The following is a 16480-nucleotide window of genomic DNA, read 5'->3' as shown; positions in this document are numbered from 1 at the left end:
ATCACATCCTCTGTAACATGGACACTTTTCAAGTTATCACTGTTGTTAACTATCACGTTCTCCAAACTCTCCAGAAAAGAGTAGCATAGTATCTCTCCCACTTCCTGTTGTTCCACAGATGGCCTTCTTGGTCTTTAAGAAGTTGTATTCTTTGTCTGTTTTTTCTTTTATCCTTGATATATTTGTAGAATCGCTTTGGATTCTACTTAAACCATTTCCTAGAGATATTTCATGTTCCCTTTTTGCTCATCTGATTTCCCTTGAGTATATTCCTGTAAAAACATAAACCTGTACTCCCAAATCCTCCGCCTCTGCCATATCTGCTTCCAGGAGAAGCAATTCCACTCCAGGACATCCCAGAAAGGATTCCTATTTCAAGGACTGCATTTCCCTCTCACGTGATCAAAAATTCCCTCCAATGCATATCCTCCACTTCCCGTACCTCCACCTTCCCCCCACCCCTCCAACCACAATAAGAATATAATCCACCGGTCCTCACCTGCCACCCCACGAATCTCCAGATACAGCGCATTAACCTCTGCAATTTCCGCTACCTACAGTCAGACCCCACCACCAGGCATATATTTCCCTCCCCAGCCCTTTCTATGTTCCACAGAGATCATGGGATATTTGGTGCTGATGTGCTGCCCCACTGATACCTCAGTCACTCACCCTTCCCAATGGTCTAGTGATACTATCGCTAGATGGATAATCCAGACACCCAGATAACGTTCTGGGTGCCAGCGTTTGGATCCCGTCACAGCAGACAGTGGAATGTGAATTCAATAAAAATTTGGAAGTAAGAATCTATTAAAGACCATGAATCCATTGTTGATTGTTGCAAAAAGAAAACCATGAGATTCACTAATATCCTTCAGGGAAGGAATCTGCCATCCTTACCTGGTCTGGCCTACATGTGACTCCAGACCCACAGCAACATGGTTGAATCTTAACTGCCCTTGAGGCCCAGCCAGTGACACCCTCATCCTGTGAATGAATTAAAAAAGGTCAAGTCTTGTATACAACCATACTATTCTTACAGATAAGTGATCTGTTGGTAATTTGCTTCTCAATTCCCGGCTGACTATTTATTTCTCAGTTCCACCTGTACAACTTGCCTGGATGTACTTCCAGGAATATCCTCCTGAAGCCCAGCCATAATGTTATCCCTCATCAAAACCATCTCACTCCCCTGCTCTGTTGCCCCCTTTCTATCCTTGCTATAGCATCTATACCTTGGAACATTAGGAATTGTTAGGACCAGTAGCTTAAGTCATACCTCTGTAATTGCTGTAATATCCCAGTGCCATTTTCAAAACCATACCCTGAACTCCTCTGCCTGACCTATCGGGCCTCCTGCATTGAAATAAATGCAGTGTAACTGCTCAGTCCTACCTCATTCTGTGCCTTGCCCTTGCCTGCCTTGACTGTTTGACGCCTGAACTATACCAGCCTCAGACTTGGCTCTTTCCTCACTCTTTTGAGTTTACCTCCATTCCTTCACTGGTTTAATGCCTCCTGAATAGCACTAGCAACTCTTCCCTTTCAGTGCAGGTACAATCCATCCTTCTGATGGAGGTCAATTCTACCCCACAAGAGATTCGAATGATCCAACAATGTGAACTCTTCTATTCCTATGTCATTGATACCAATAAACAACAGCCACCCCTCAAAATGGTTACTCTCCCCTTGAAGAATATTCTCTCCCTCTCTGAGACATTCTTATACAAAAATTACACATTCGAATAATAAACCTTACACTCATTACATCATTATAAAAAGATTACATAACACATGATGGTTTGGGGAGACCTTTTGAGAGAATGTGATGATGCAAAGGAGAATTTTTAAGCAGCAAAAGGGATTGATCTGGAACGCAATACTCACACACACACAATGCGAATATCCAGGTCCTGATGTACTGAGTAATTCAGAGTTTGGCAGAACATTTACTGAGATTACCATCTGAATGTCCACCTGTAATATCCTGTAATACAAGTTTATACAATCTGTCACTCTCAGTTCAAGTTAGAAACCCACACCATCCCCTCCTCCTGGCGCAGGATTACTGTACATAGTTACAACAGGTCATCAGGAAGGGGAATGGAGTGTTTTGTTTGGAGGGTTTTCAGTATGAGAGTTTGGAGTATATACCTGAGAGTAATGTGAGGAAGTGGTGGTGAGACCACCATATCTGGAGTAAAGTGAGCAGTTTTGGTCCCTTTAGATAAGGAAATGTGTCACTTTATTGGAGGCATTTCAGGGAAGATTCACTAGTAGAAAGTGCGGACTGCAGATGCTGGAGATCAGAGCTGAAAAATGTGTTGCTGGAAAAGCGCAGCAGGTCAGGCAGCATCCAAGCAGAAGGAGAATCAACGTTTTGGGCATAAGCTGAAGAAGGGTTTATGCCCGAAACATTGATTCTCCTGCTCCTTGGATGCTGCCTGACCTGCTGTGCTTTTCCAGCAACACATTTTTCAGCAGGGAAGATTCGCTGGGATGATCCCTGGTTTGGAGAGATTATCTTTTAAATAAAGGCTGAACAGGTTGGGACTCTACTCACTGGATTTTGGAGAAAGAGAGGTGATCTCATTGAGACAGATGGGATTCTTAAGGGGTTTGACAGGATAAATACTGAGTGGATGTTTCCGAGTGTTAATACTGAAAAGGGAGTCTGGAACCAGATTCTGGGTCAGTCGCGGAATCAAGGGTTCTGCTTCAGATTCGTCAAGTTTAAGGCGACACAGAGGCGGGTAAGGGGTTTCAGTAGCAATGGAGCTGGGGTGAGGTGGAGACAAACAATGTTTAAGAGATTGGAATTCCCTGGTGTTTGGGATTGTGCAGATGTCTGATCAGAAGGTCACCTTAGGGTCAAATATAACAGCAATATTGTGAAGAACGTATTTCTGCCTCAGACAGTTACCAGGGAGAGGGAGAGGCTCAGCAGTAAGAGAAAGGAGTTTGGAATAACAACTGAAGGCAATGGGTTTAACCGTTACAATGTTTCATTGGAGGAAACTGCAGCTAATCAAGTAGTGGGAATGTGATAAGCAGTTTGTAACTGAGTAACAGTGGAACAATGGAGAGGGATGGTGGGGAGGGAGAGCTGGGCAGTGTCAATGTACATGTGAAACCTAACATGGTGCTTTTTCACAATGTCAACTCCTGGCAGTATGTAGGTGAGATACAGGAGAGAGCAAGGATAGATCCACGAGGGACACCAAATGCAAGGAATTCAGAAAGGAAAGAGAGAGTGGAAATGGAGCAGGATTTTCCAAAAACCATGAGGTCAAAAGGAACTTTTTCAAATAAGGGGAGAGAAGGGCATAACCAGAAAAGACAGACAGCCAGAACAAGGAACAATATCTGTGAATCGGTGAGGAGGAGGAGGAGACAGAGTGTTGGAAAGTCTGTGGTTTAGCAAGCTTTGGGTAAATTGTAAAGATGAGCTCTGATAAGGCTTGACAAGAGACTGGAGAAAGATGTAGGTTTAGGACAAAAACCAGGAACACCACGTGAGGCAGTTTGGCTCGGTGGGCTAGTGGGAGGGAGGGAAGCAGCAGATCGGATTATCTCAGTCATGGTGACAGAGAAACTCCATGTGCTCCTCACTCATGTTATTGGAGGGGAGGATAGAGGAGACAGGATGATGGACAGTGTTTTACAAAGAAACAAATCCAGCGTTAGTGATATTTAAAATGAGTGAACAAACCTGATGTGTTTAGCTTTTATCCAGAATATTAAAACAAACGACTGAAGTCCTGGTTCGAATCCCATCTTTATAGATGGTGGAATCTGAATTCACGAAAAAATAACTGGAATTAGGAATCTCCTGATTTCCATGAAACCATTGTCAATGGTAAAAAAAATCCTGCCAACCTGACAGCGGCCCAGCCAGCTACTCACTGTACTAATCACTGTAAAGTCTCAACACAGGAATGAAACTGGATGGACCATGTGGCATCTAACAAGGCACCAGAAATTACAACCACAGAATCAGCCCTCTCGATGGTGCAACGTCCTCCTCACTAACATATGGTTTTTGGTGCCAAAATGTGGAGAGCTGTACCTCAGACTAGTCAAGAAGCAGCCTGACATAGTCATATTCACGGAATCATCCCTTACAGACAATGACCAGACACCACCATCACCATCCCTCGATATCGAGAGTGTGGTGCTGGAAAAGCACAACAGTCAGGCAGCATCAGAGGAGCAGGAGAATCGACGTTTTGAGCCTCAGCCCTTCATCAGTCTGATCTGGTGTGCTTTTCCAGCACCACACTATCGACTCTGACCTCCAGCATCTGCAGTCTTCAATTTCTCCTAAAATCTCTGGATATGTCCTGTCCCACCGGCAGCACAGACCAGACAGAGGTGGTGGCACAGTGGTGTACAGACAGGGAGGATTCGCCCTGGGAGTCTCATGGCTCCTGCTGATTACCATGTACCGTCCTCCCTTGGCTGATGGATCAGTTCTCCTTCATGTTGAACATTTGGAGGAAGCACTGAGGCAACAAAATGGTGTCAAACATACTCTGGGTACAGGATTTCAATGTCCACAATCGAGACTGGCTCTGCAACAGAATTACTGACTGAGCTGGCCAGGTCCTAAAGGACATAGCTGCTCAACTGAGTCTGCAGCGTGTGGTGAGGGAACCAACAAGAAGGAAAAAAACATACTTGATCTCATTGTTATGAATTGACAAGCTGCAGATATGTCTGGCCATGACAGTTATCGGTAAGAACGACCATCACATGTTCCTTTTGGAGACAATGCCTTGCCTTAAAGTTGAGAAAACCTCCGCTGTGTTGAGTGGCACTATCACCGTTCTAAATGGGACAGACTTCAAAGAGATGTAGAATCTCAAATAGGGTATCTATAAGGTACTGTGGGACATCAACAGCAGCAGAACTGTACTCCAGCACAATCTGTAATCTCATGGGTTTGTAAATCCTGCTCTCACCCATCACAATGGACAGTAAAGGAGGGCTTGCCAAGAGCAGCACCAGGCATACCTAAAAATGAAGTGCTAATCTGGTGAAGCTACCAAACAGAATTACCTGCATATCAAACAGCATCAGCAGCAAGCAACAGAGCTAAGTGTTCCAACATCCAATGCAACAGATCGGAGCTCTGCAGTTCTGCCACACCCAGTTGTGAACGGTGATGGACAATTAAACAACTCACTGGAGGAAGCATCACAGAAATCCCCACCCTTACTGATGGAGGGGCCTCACATACCCATGTACCAGATAAGATGACAGCATTTGCAGCAATCTGCAGCCAGAAGTGCAAAGTGGGATGATCCATCTCAGCCTTCTCCAGTGGTTTCCAACATCACAGATGTGAGTTTTAAACCAGTTCGATTCAGTTTGAATCACATCAAGAAATGGTTAAGTAGTTAAAGGCTACTGGCCCTGCCAATATTCTGGCAATAATACTGATGGCTTGTGCTCCAGAACTTGCCACTCACCGAGCCACGTACCGCTCCAGCACTGGCATCTACCGACAATGTGGAACATTGCCCAGGGATGTTCAACACAAAAGCACAGACCAATCCAACCCAGGCAATTTCCATCTATCAGTCTACACTCGATCAGCAGTAAAGTGATGGAAGATGTCATCACCAGGGCTACCAAGCAACAGCTGCTCTGCAACTTTAGGCTCCACCAGGGCCAATAAGCTCACGATTGTGTCACCGCCTGATTCACAAACTGACAACCAGTTGAATCCCAGCGGTGAGGTGAGGGTGATAGCTCAGCCCCACTCCAAGATCACTATTTCTAGCTGATTTCACCCTTGTCTCAACACAATGTGATGAAAGTATATGAGCTATCTCTAGACTTCATTATCCAAACTCACTCCCTGGCCAGCTTCCCATATTCAACCTCCCTGTAATCTCAAGAACATCTAAACATCTGCTTGTTGATTCATCAAAAGTCTCCTATTCATAAGCAACAACATAGAGTCATAGAGATGTACAGCATGGAAACAGACCCTTCGGTCCAACCCATCCATGCCAAACAGATATCCCAACCCAATCTAGTCTCACCTGCCAGCATGTGGCCAATATCCCTCAATTTAAATTTCTCACACTTGATTTAATTCCTGGCTGTGATAATCCCTAGCTCCCTGCACCACACACACTTTGAGACCTCGACAACCCATTTTCTTTGAGACTCCCAACAATTTGTTAATTCATTACTTCATCTGTGTGGCTGTTTCTACAGTTGCTGAAGCAGCATGGTCTGAAATTTGCAACCAAAATCTCACAGGTCTGTTTTCCACCTTTAAGACATCCCTCAAAACCTACTTTTGGTCACCTGACCTAATATCTCCATCTCTGGCCTTATGTCTAAAGTTCTCAATAGTATTTTTGTGAAATTATAAGCATGATAATAAAAATACAAACTGTTGTTGATTTGACATTATTTTCAAATCATCACTGTTGCTGTCATGAATAACCTATAATGCCACTTACCCAACCACATTGTAGGAGCACCTTCACCACACAAACTGCAGCAGTACAAGAAAGTCAAACATCACCCTCTCCACAGGCAACAGGGCTTTGGCATTAGTCACTGGTATCTGTGGAAGGAGAAACACAGTTGATGTTTCATGGAGTGCAAAATGGATTACAGGGAATGAAAATGGTGCAGAATTTGACAGCCAGAAATGGAAGGAAAATACACTTGCTTTTTGGAAAAAAGGATTCTTGACTGTCAAAAATATTCAAGAAAAAAGTAATCTGATAATCTAGCAGCACATGGTCAGGGGCTGGGCCGCAGCGAAAAACTCATTTGCAAAGGTCTATAAAAGTAATAATACAGTAGTAAACAGACCAAAAATAGACCCATGGTTCAAGACTGAGGAAGCTAGATATTGACAAAGTGGTGATGAGGGAGCCCAGAGGTAAATCAGAGGTGTATTGGCTGCTATGATCACAAAGACTCTGTACCAGAGAAAGGCTGCACATGCGCCTGGCTGCACCTTGCCCCCTACAAAGATGGCGGCCGCGCACGTGTCCAGTGAATCGTTGTCCCGAATAAAGATGGCGGCGCTCACTCAGGCCTGCAGCCGCGCTGAGGCAATTCCCCATTTACTGCAAACACGGGACTGGGACGTTCAAATTTGTGTTTTCCGACGTGCACAATTTGTTTGTAAAACCTCTCCGCTCATGGCAACACAGTTTTTCTCCAGTTTCCCTGTTTATTTTTTTCCTTACCGTATCCTTTCTTTCCATAACTTCCCGAGCATTCATTACAGCGACTCTGCGCCGCGCGCGAGTGATCACATGGTTTAGTTTAGCTCCGCCCGACATTCACTTTGATTGGTTGGAGGACCAACATCCCGCTAGGTCATCCAGCTCCGCCCGCCATCCTTTCATTGGTCCCGTGCTGACATTAATCACCCGGAGACCCTTTGTTGGCGAGAACATGCGCAGTGTGTCCTCCTTCAGCTGATATGTTGGGTAATGTGATGGGAGAGTTTACTGAGGGTAAGAATTCCCTTTGTGTGAGTCTGCAGTAGATTTCCTTTATTCATGGAGGGGATTGCCTTCCTACTCATGACTGTATAGCTGTGATTGATGAATCAATGCCACCTGAATCAGTACATAAACACCCCATTTTCACTCCTTTACACAACATCTGAGATCTTAAGCACATTGTATCACGCTCTTCTTTGGAAACAAAAAAAAACATGAAATAGAGCCTCAAGGAATCGGTGCAGGAGTAGGGCATTCATCGCCTTCAGCTTGTTCCCCCATTCTATCAGATCATGGCTTGGCCAACCCAGACCTCAATACCTCTTTTATGCTTGATCCGCATAGCCCTCAACTGCTCAATATTTCAAAAATCTATTTGCCCTTTTTTAAAATAATTTGAGATAGAATCATAGATTCCCTACTATGTGGAAACAGGTCCTTCAGCCCAACAAGCCAGAACAACTCTCCGAAGAGTAAGCCAACCATTCCCCTCCCACACTTAACTTTCACAATTGTTTGGGTGCGGAAATTCTAGCCATTCACAGAGAAAAAGTTCTTTACTTTTTCTAAAATGAATGTTCCCTTATGTAATGTCCCTTGGTTTGAGACTTCACTGGTGCTAGAAAATCTAGTCAACATCTACTCTGTCAAGCTCCTCAGAATCTTGTTTCCATAAGATCACTCCTGCTTATCTATTCTTGATAGGTCAACACTTTCGTCCTCGAAACATCTAATTGAATCTTTTTTGAATGGTCTCCGATGTTGGTATATCCTTTATTAAATATGGGAGCTAACATTGTGTACAACACTGCAAGTGAGGACTCACCAACAGCCAGTGTGGTAAACCAATCGTCAATCCATGCTAATACATTACGCCGATACCATGAGCTCCTAAATTGAGCAATTGACTTTTATGTAGCACCTTATCATTTGCATTTTTAAAATCCAAATACAGAACATCATTGGATTGCCCTTTATCAGCCCTGCTTGTTATCTCCTCAATGAACTGTCGCAAATTTGTCAAATATAATTTCTCTTTCACAAAACCCAGTCTACCATGTTTAGATTAGATTAGATTACTTACAGTGTGGAAACAGGCCCTTCGGCCCAACAAGTCCACACCGACCCGCCGAAGCGTAACCCACCCATACCCCTACATTTACCCCTTTACCTAACACTACGGGCAATTTAGCATGGCCAATTCACCTGACTTGCACATCTTTGGACTGTGGGAGGAAACCGGAGCCTCCGGAGGAAACCCACGCAGACACGGGGAGAACGTGCAAACTCCACACAGTCAGTCGCCTGAGTCGGGAATTGAACCCGGGTCTCTGGCGCTGCGAGGCAGCAGTGCTAACCACTGTGCCACCGTGCCGCCGTTTAATGATAAGCTTTTCTAAATGTCCTGCAATTTCTTACTTTCATATTTGACTCTGTAGATTCTTTCAGTAGCTTTGTTAAGTATGATTCCCCTCTCTTAAATCCACGCGGACTCTGTCCAATCCTGTCACTGTTCAGTAAGAAACTTGACTGTATCCCAATGTAGTTAGTAAATGTATCTATATTTATTTTTAAAAATCGATTACTTATCAATGCTGGACCCATGCAATATCAATAAATTAGTGACTCTGAATTTGGGTTTTAATATTTTTTCTGTTAATTCCTTTACGTACTGTGTTATGCAGACAGCGCCAAGCTGTTACTCTCAATTGTGAGTAACTTTGAAAATAATATATTTTAAAAATGACATCCCAAAATACTGCCTCATTATTGTGCAAGGAGGATTTTGCATTCAATAGTTTGCAGATAAAATCGAACAGCTTTTTGCTGCAATTTGGCCAGACTGCAGGTTACTCCAAAGTGGCAACTCTGCTCTCAAATTCTTACTTGACACTGCCCAAGGCGATACTGGTGGGACTTCACTTTGCCATTCTTGTTCACCAGCTTTATTTCCAGGTTTAATCCTATAATCATTCTAGAGCTTGTACTTTTAACCAAACTTATCTTTTAGGTACATATGTAAATATCATACGGAAATGTTGCACTGAATGGTAACAAATCTGAAATTAGTCTCTAATCAGATAGTAACGTGCTTCGACCTTTCTACGTATGTGTTGCCATAAGTCTATGCCAGTTATTTTTCTGAAGCCTGTGATTGCTGATGAAGGGCTTATGTCTGAACCATCAACTCTCCTGCTTCTCGATGCTGCCTGACTTGTTGTGCTTTTCCAGCATGACACTTTTCGACTCTGATGTCCAGCTTCTTTGGTCGTCACTTTCTCCTTTGAGTAGATTAAACCAAGAATATTTTTTGTTGATCAAAGTGCAATAGGAACCAATTCATGAAATTCAGATATCTCACATTTACCTTAACTATGTTAAGGCTAAGACATTAATAAATTATTGTCAGTAATTGAAACCGTGCTGACAAACTTGTGCAGTATCAGTGCCTCAGCTTTAGAGTGTTCCCAGATATCGCACAGCTGCAGTATTTTGTTTTGCACTCGGCTATATTTTGTTCTCAATTGTTTCTTTGTGAAAGATTACAAAATTAACTTAGATGAATGAACTTATGATTTCTTTAACCAATGTTAGAGAAAACAACGTCAGTATTTCAAGTGCTGATAAAGTAAAATAAAATAATAATCAGTAGAAAGGGTTTAAGATGGATATGGAACAAATGCTGGAACAAATGCTGGGATTAGATTAATTTAGGATATCTGGTCAGCATGGGCAAGTTGGACCGAAGGGTCTGATTGTGTGTTGTACAACTGTGACTTCATTCTCTCAATTATTCAAGAATTTGAATACTTCGAGGAGGAAAAGGAGAATTTATGCAGAGAATGCACTTGAAATGATAATTGAGGTGTATCAAACTCACATTGTTTCATGACCTTTTCCTCTGGGTTCTTCAATGAACAAACTTGTTTTATTATCTGAATAACTATGTATCATGTGATTTGTTTTGCACAAAATATTTCGTTAGGATCTCGTGAACTATTAAGAAGTGTTCATGTTTAAAATTTAGGCAGCGTGATTATTAAGCAAGAAAAGGTGAGTGTTTTACTCCCACTGAATCATTGCTCTATAAAAGGTGACAAGCTTTTTATCTTTTCTGGGCACTGAATATATGGAAATCAATTCTGAAGGAAAAAGTCCTCGACGGTAATTTTTTTTTCGATGACTTACAGTGTGGAAACAGGCCCTTCGGCCCAACAAGTAACACCGACCCGCCGAAGCGCAACCCATCCAGACCCATTCCCCTACACCTAACACAATTTAGCATGTCCAATTTACCTGACCTGCACATTTTTGGACTGTTGGAGGAAACCGGAGTACCTGGAGGAAACCCACGCAGACACGGGGAGAATGTGCAATCTCCACACAGTCAGTCACCTGAGACGGGAATTGAACCCGGGTCTCTGGTGCTGTGAGGCAACAGTGCTAACCACTGTGCCACCCCAATTACTCCCCATATGTTCCCACATATGGGGAGTAATTGCTTCTGGTCACTCTTCAGGCTATAGAGGCTCGGAAAGAAATGAGTTGGCAAAAGTTTGTCCATCCAAATGATGTTGCCAAGCTCATTGGTAAACTTGCAAGATCTATTGAAGAAACACGTGTTTCAGAGTGTATGCAATAAACCTGAACATTGTTATTTTTTCACAGAGCTTGGGACCCGACTGGAGCAGCAATGAAGCTCGTATTGTTTTTTTAAATTTCCGAGCTTGCCAAATTATTGTTGGTAAATGCAGGTGACTTTATCAAAGCACATTTCACACTCCCCAGCTAGGAATTTGATCCCAATTCTGTCAGTCCATCCATTCCTATGGATCACAGGTATTTTAGATGTGAGCATTCCATTTAACTATTTGAATTGAATATTTCAGTGGTTAAATCCTCTTGCATTCTTAATTTCAAATTACTCAATGTGATTTCTTTGTCCCCCCTGAATTTGCCAAGCACTGGGCAGTTCTGGAATATTCGAAATATTTACAATAGATGCATTCACACTATTGAAGGCAATCTGGCAGATTTGAATACCATTCAGGTAGTCAACAACAATACATAAGTAACTTTATGAATTGCTTACTGTACACCAACAACGCAAACCAAGTATCAGTGAAACCACAGACTGTTTCCCAAGGATTCCCAAATCTAAACAGTGCATTCCAGATATGCTCACTATCACCATCTGGGAGCAGTCTCCAAAAGTGCTCCCAGAATTTAGAAAGTGCATTCACTGCCCTCCAAAGCTCAATCTGCTGTCACAGGCTTCACTCTTATTGTATACAATGGTAGTTATTGTCCAGTTCTTTAACGTGACAAATGATTTTACAAACAATTTATAAAATACTTTAAATCCTGAAGAAATGTGATGTCAGCCCTTTGTAAAAGTGAAAGAAAGTGTGATGTTTGTTTGACCTTTGGCTCTATGTATCAGACTGAACTGAACCTTTAGCAAGATGTGGGATGTTTCCCACACACTTTGTTTAAAAAAAGCAAAGATTTTGCTCTGAGATTTAAATGTTCAATCAGGTTTAATAAAAATCTTTCCAAAAATTGAGAGTTTGACTTCAGCTCCTGTAAAGAGACACGCTCTTTGCCTTCAATTTTGTGACATGTGATCATTCTTCGGTAAAGGTGGCTGTGTGCAACACTGCAGGATGTTGTGCTGAAGTGCCTCCAGCACTTTGTTTCTGGTGAGCTTTATTACTGGTGTAACTCGGCTAATTTTGAAATGGAATATTACTTTGAGTTAAATCTTGTTTTTAAACTGAGGCGTGCTTGTGTAACTCAAGTGTGGAAACTATGCTCATGTTTGCAATGAACCTTTCACTTTTGCAGATTAGTATTTTTCCGATCTGTTTTGTAAATAAAGTTGAATATCGAAAGCACAGTGATGGAGAACTGCAGGCCCAGCTGCATCTCTGAGGGGAATAAAACATTGTAAGTTCCAAGTCCAATGACCTTTTGTCCATTCAGACAAAAACTTGAAATGTAACAATTTTTTTTCTCTTCACCAATGCCCTCAGAACTGCTGAGTTTCTCCAGCACTTTGTTTCTGGGTTTAGATCACCAGCACCTGCAGTTTATTGTTTAGATCCTATGATTTGACTTGTGGAGCGAGAGGCAGCAACTGTGATCAACGAGGATAAAACTCCCCAACCACAGAAAACAAACTGGTTCTTTATACTTTTCAAAACACTACTGTAAATAAGAAATGCAATTAAGCTGAATGCAAGATGGTATACCACCGGCCTTGTCTCAAACCTGCTACTCATCTTTGAGAACTCATCTGTCAGAATTGTGTTTGCTCGCTTCCTTTGAGATCACGGTCCACAAATGTCCCAGTTCCAATTCCTGGGCCGGGCCCGGTTACCACATTGCTGTGGGGTGGGGAGCTTTATGTCAGCCTGAAGTTTTTGTTAATAACAACATTGCAGGTTGAAGTTGACGGTTTTGACGAATATTGCGTCGTTAAACTTGGAGGCAATCCTTCCGAATGTATTGATTAACTGGACTGAGCCTGTTTACATGCAGCCCTGTTAGTAGTGCTGTAATATTCTAAGTTAAGAATCACACAACACCGGTTATAGTCCATCAGGTTTAATTGGAAGCAAACTAGCTTTCGGAGCACCGCTCCTTCATCAGGTGAGTGTGGAGGGCACAATTCTAAGGCACAGCATTGATAGCAAAAATTTATAGTGTGACGTAACTGAAATTGTCCATTGAAAAATACCTTGGTTGTTTGTTGAGTCTTTCATCTGTTCGAATACCATGATAGTTTCACTTCTTTCATGTATAAATCACAAAACCTTTCTTTCAAAAGTTGCATTCCTGACAGTGGCCCATCAAATCACTCATTGTATTAGTCACTGCACAGTCTCAACAAAGGAATGAAACTGGATGGACCACATTACATCTACCAATGCACTGGAAAATACAACAACACAATCAGCCCTCTTGACCCTACAATCTCTGTCTCACTGTGGGCCAACAGCAGTACCAGAACTGTACCCCAGCCCAATTTTGTAATCTAATGGCCTGGTATATCCCCCACTCAACCATTAACATCAAGCCAGGGGAATCAACACTACTTCAATGGAGAGTTCCGCAGGGCATGCCAGGAGCAATACCAGACATACCTGAAAATGTGGCGCCAACCTGGTGAAGGTACAGTGCAAGCAACACCAAATAGAACTATGTGATCCAACAACCAGTGGATCAGATCTGAGCTCTGCAATTTTGTCACACCTAGTCAGGAATGGTGATGGGCAATTAAACAACTCACTGCAGGAAGCATCACAGATATCCCCACCCTTAATGATGGAGGGGCCTCACACATTCATACAACAGATAAGACGACAGCATTTTCAGCAATTTTCAGCCAGCAGTGCCAAGTGGATGAGGCTTCTCCATTTGTCCATGACATCACAGATGTGAATCGAATTGGTTGAAAACCCATTTCAAATCAGATCAAGAAATGGACAAGTAGTGTAAAGGCTATGGGCCCTGCTAGCATTGTGGCAATATATACTGATAGCTGTGCTCCAGAACTTGCTGAAAATGTGTTGCTGGAAAAGCGCAGGCAGGTCAGGCAGCATCCAAGGGGCAGAAGAATTGACGTTTCGGGCATGAGCCTTTCTTCAGGAATGAGTTTCTGAATGCTGCCTGACCTGCTGCGTTTTTCCAGCTACACATTTTCAGCTCTGATCTCCAGCATCTGCAGTCCTCACTTTCTTCTCCAGAACTTGCTGCCCACCAAGACAAGTCGTGCTCCAGCACTGGCATCTACCGATATTGGGAAATGTTTCCCAGTGTTTTTCAACACAAAACCGCAGGACACATCCAACCCAGCCAATTTCCCTCCATCAGTCCACACTCGCTCAGCAGTGAAGTGATAGACGTTGTCATCGATAGTGCTGTCAAGCACATGCTCACAATAACCTGCTCAGTGACGCCCAGTTTGGGTTCTTGCAAGGCCAATCAGCTTCTGAGCTTGTTACAGACTTGATTCACAAACTGACAAACAGCTGAAGGTAACAGCCCGTCCCACTCCAAGACCACTATTTCGACTTCAGTGATATCATCTGACCTCACCACAGTCTCAGCTAATTTAATGAAATTCTCATTCATTCATTTTATGAACTCTAGATTTCATTATCTAAACCAACTCCTGGCCAGCATCCCACAATCACCCTCCCTATAATCTCCAGAATATTGAAAACTCTACTGCCCAAGTGTTCACTTGTACCAGAACTTGCTGATCCATCAAAAAGGCTCCCATTTATAAGCAACAGCAATTTACTTTCACATCCTTGACTTAATTCCTGACTGTAATCATTCCTATCTCCATGCACCAGACACACTTTCACATCTCAATAACTCATTTCAGTTTAGACTCCCAATGATATGTTTATTTTTGAGTTCAGCTGTGTGACTGTTTCTACAGATTCCAAGGCAACACAGTCTGGAATTCCCACCCTCTAAGATCTGCTTTCTTCCTATAAGTCATTCCTGAAAAATTGCTTATTTCGCAAAGGTTTGGTCACCGGACATAATATTCTCCATCTGTAGCCTTATGTCAAAAGTTCTCAATATTTTGTGAAATTAAAAATGTGTTGATTTATACAGATATCTTCTACGCTTCACTATCTCTGAGTGCATAATCTGTAATGTCTCCTACCCAACCACGTTGTGGGAACACCTTCACCATACCAACTGCAGCAGTACAAGGAAGTCAAACATCACCTTCTCAACAGGCAACAGAGCTTTGGCCTTGATCACTGGTATCTGTGGAAGGAGAAATACACATCATGTTTCAGGGAGTGCAATATGATTTATGGGGGAATGAAAATGGTGCAGAATTTGACTGTCAGAAATGGAAGGTAAAAACCACTCACTTATTGGAAAAAAAAGAACTCTTGACCGTCAAAGATATTGTGGAAAAAATAACCTGATAATAGAGTATATGGTCAGGAGCCAGGCAGCAGTGGACAATTCATTTACAAAGAGGACTGTGAACGGAATAGTAAAATACTACACAGAGCAAAAATACACACGAGAGACTGAGAAAGCTAGATAACAAACAAGTGGACATCAAGGAGCCCAGAGATGAATCAGAGCAATGTTCACTTTTATGATCCCACAGTCAGATGTCTAGCACAGAAATAGACTTTTTGGTCCAACCCATCTTTGCCAACCAGATATTCTAACCTAATGTATTCCCATTTTCCAGCACTTGGCCAACATCCCTCTGAACCCTTCCTATTCAAATGCCTTTGAAATGTTACAATTTTAGTTGCCCTTTAGGCTCCTTTTGAATTTCCCACCCCACCCTAAACCTATATCCTCTAGTTCTGGGGTCTACCAACCCTTGTCTACTTACGCTATCAATGTCCCTCACGATTTTTATAAGCCTCTATAACATCACACCTCAGCCTATGACACTGCAGGGAAAATGGCCCCAGCCTATTATGCCTCTCCCCGCAACTCATATCCTCCAACACTGGCAACATCCTTGAAAATCTATTCTCAAACCTTTCAAGTTTCAGTGCCTCCTTCTGATGGGAGGGAGACCAGAACTACACATAATATTCCAAAAGTGACCTAACCAATGACCTGTCCAGCTCCTTTACCCAATGCTCTGACCAATAAGGGGAAGCATACCAAATGCCTTCTTCACTGTCGTATCTACCTGCAACTCTACTTTCAAGGAAATATGAACCTACATTCCAAGGTCTCTTTGTTCACAAGATTTTCCAAGATGTTACAATTCAGTGTGTGAGTCCTGCTCTGATTTGCTTTTCTAAAATGCAGCACCTCACATTTACCTAAATTAAACTCTATCTGCCACTCCCCAGCCCATTGTTCCATTCGATCAATATCCCATTGTACTTTGAGATACCCTTTATCACTGTCCACAATACCTCCAATTTTGGTGTCACCTGCAAACTTACTAACTGTACCGCCTCTATTCACATCCAAAT

The 16480-nt window shown here is 42.6% G+C and overlaps 1 protein-coding gene across 1 annotated transcript in view; it reads right to left on the bottom strand.

Annotated features, from left to right (window-relative positions):
* LOC148148143 (uncharacterized) overlaps positions 1-7322 on the bottom strand; it is a 31461-nt gene extending 24139 nt beyond the window's left edge. The window contains exons 1-4 of the mRNA XM_087994013.1: positions 7227-7322; positions 3713-3795; positions 1888-1987; positions 901-987 (exon numbers count right to left, since the gene is read on the bottom strand). Of these exons, the coding sequence (XP_087850139.1) occupies positions 901-987; positions 1888-1987; positions 3713-3795; positions 7227-7322 (366 nt within the window). The remainder of the gene's footprint in view (positions 1-900; positions 988-1887; positions 1988-3712; positions 3796-7226) is intronic.
* Positions 7323-16480: the final 9158 nt, after the last annotated feature.

Source organism: Chiloscyllium plagiosum, unplaced genomic scaffold (assembly GCF_037043375.1).
Source record: "Chiloscyllium plagiosum isolate Xiang-an unplaced genomic scaffold, Cpla_swu_hap1 HiC_scaffold_14, whole genome shotgun sequence".
Lineage (NCBI taxonomy): Eukaryota > Metazoa > Chordata > Chondrichthyes > Orectolobiformes > Hemiscylliidae > Chiloscyllium > Chiloscyllium plagiosum.
Note: the sequence above shows the minus strand (reverse complement) of the source record. Positions and strands in the feature narration are given on the sequence as shown.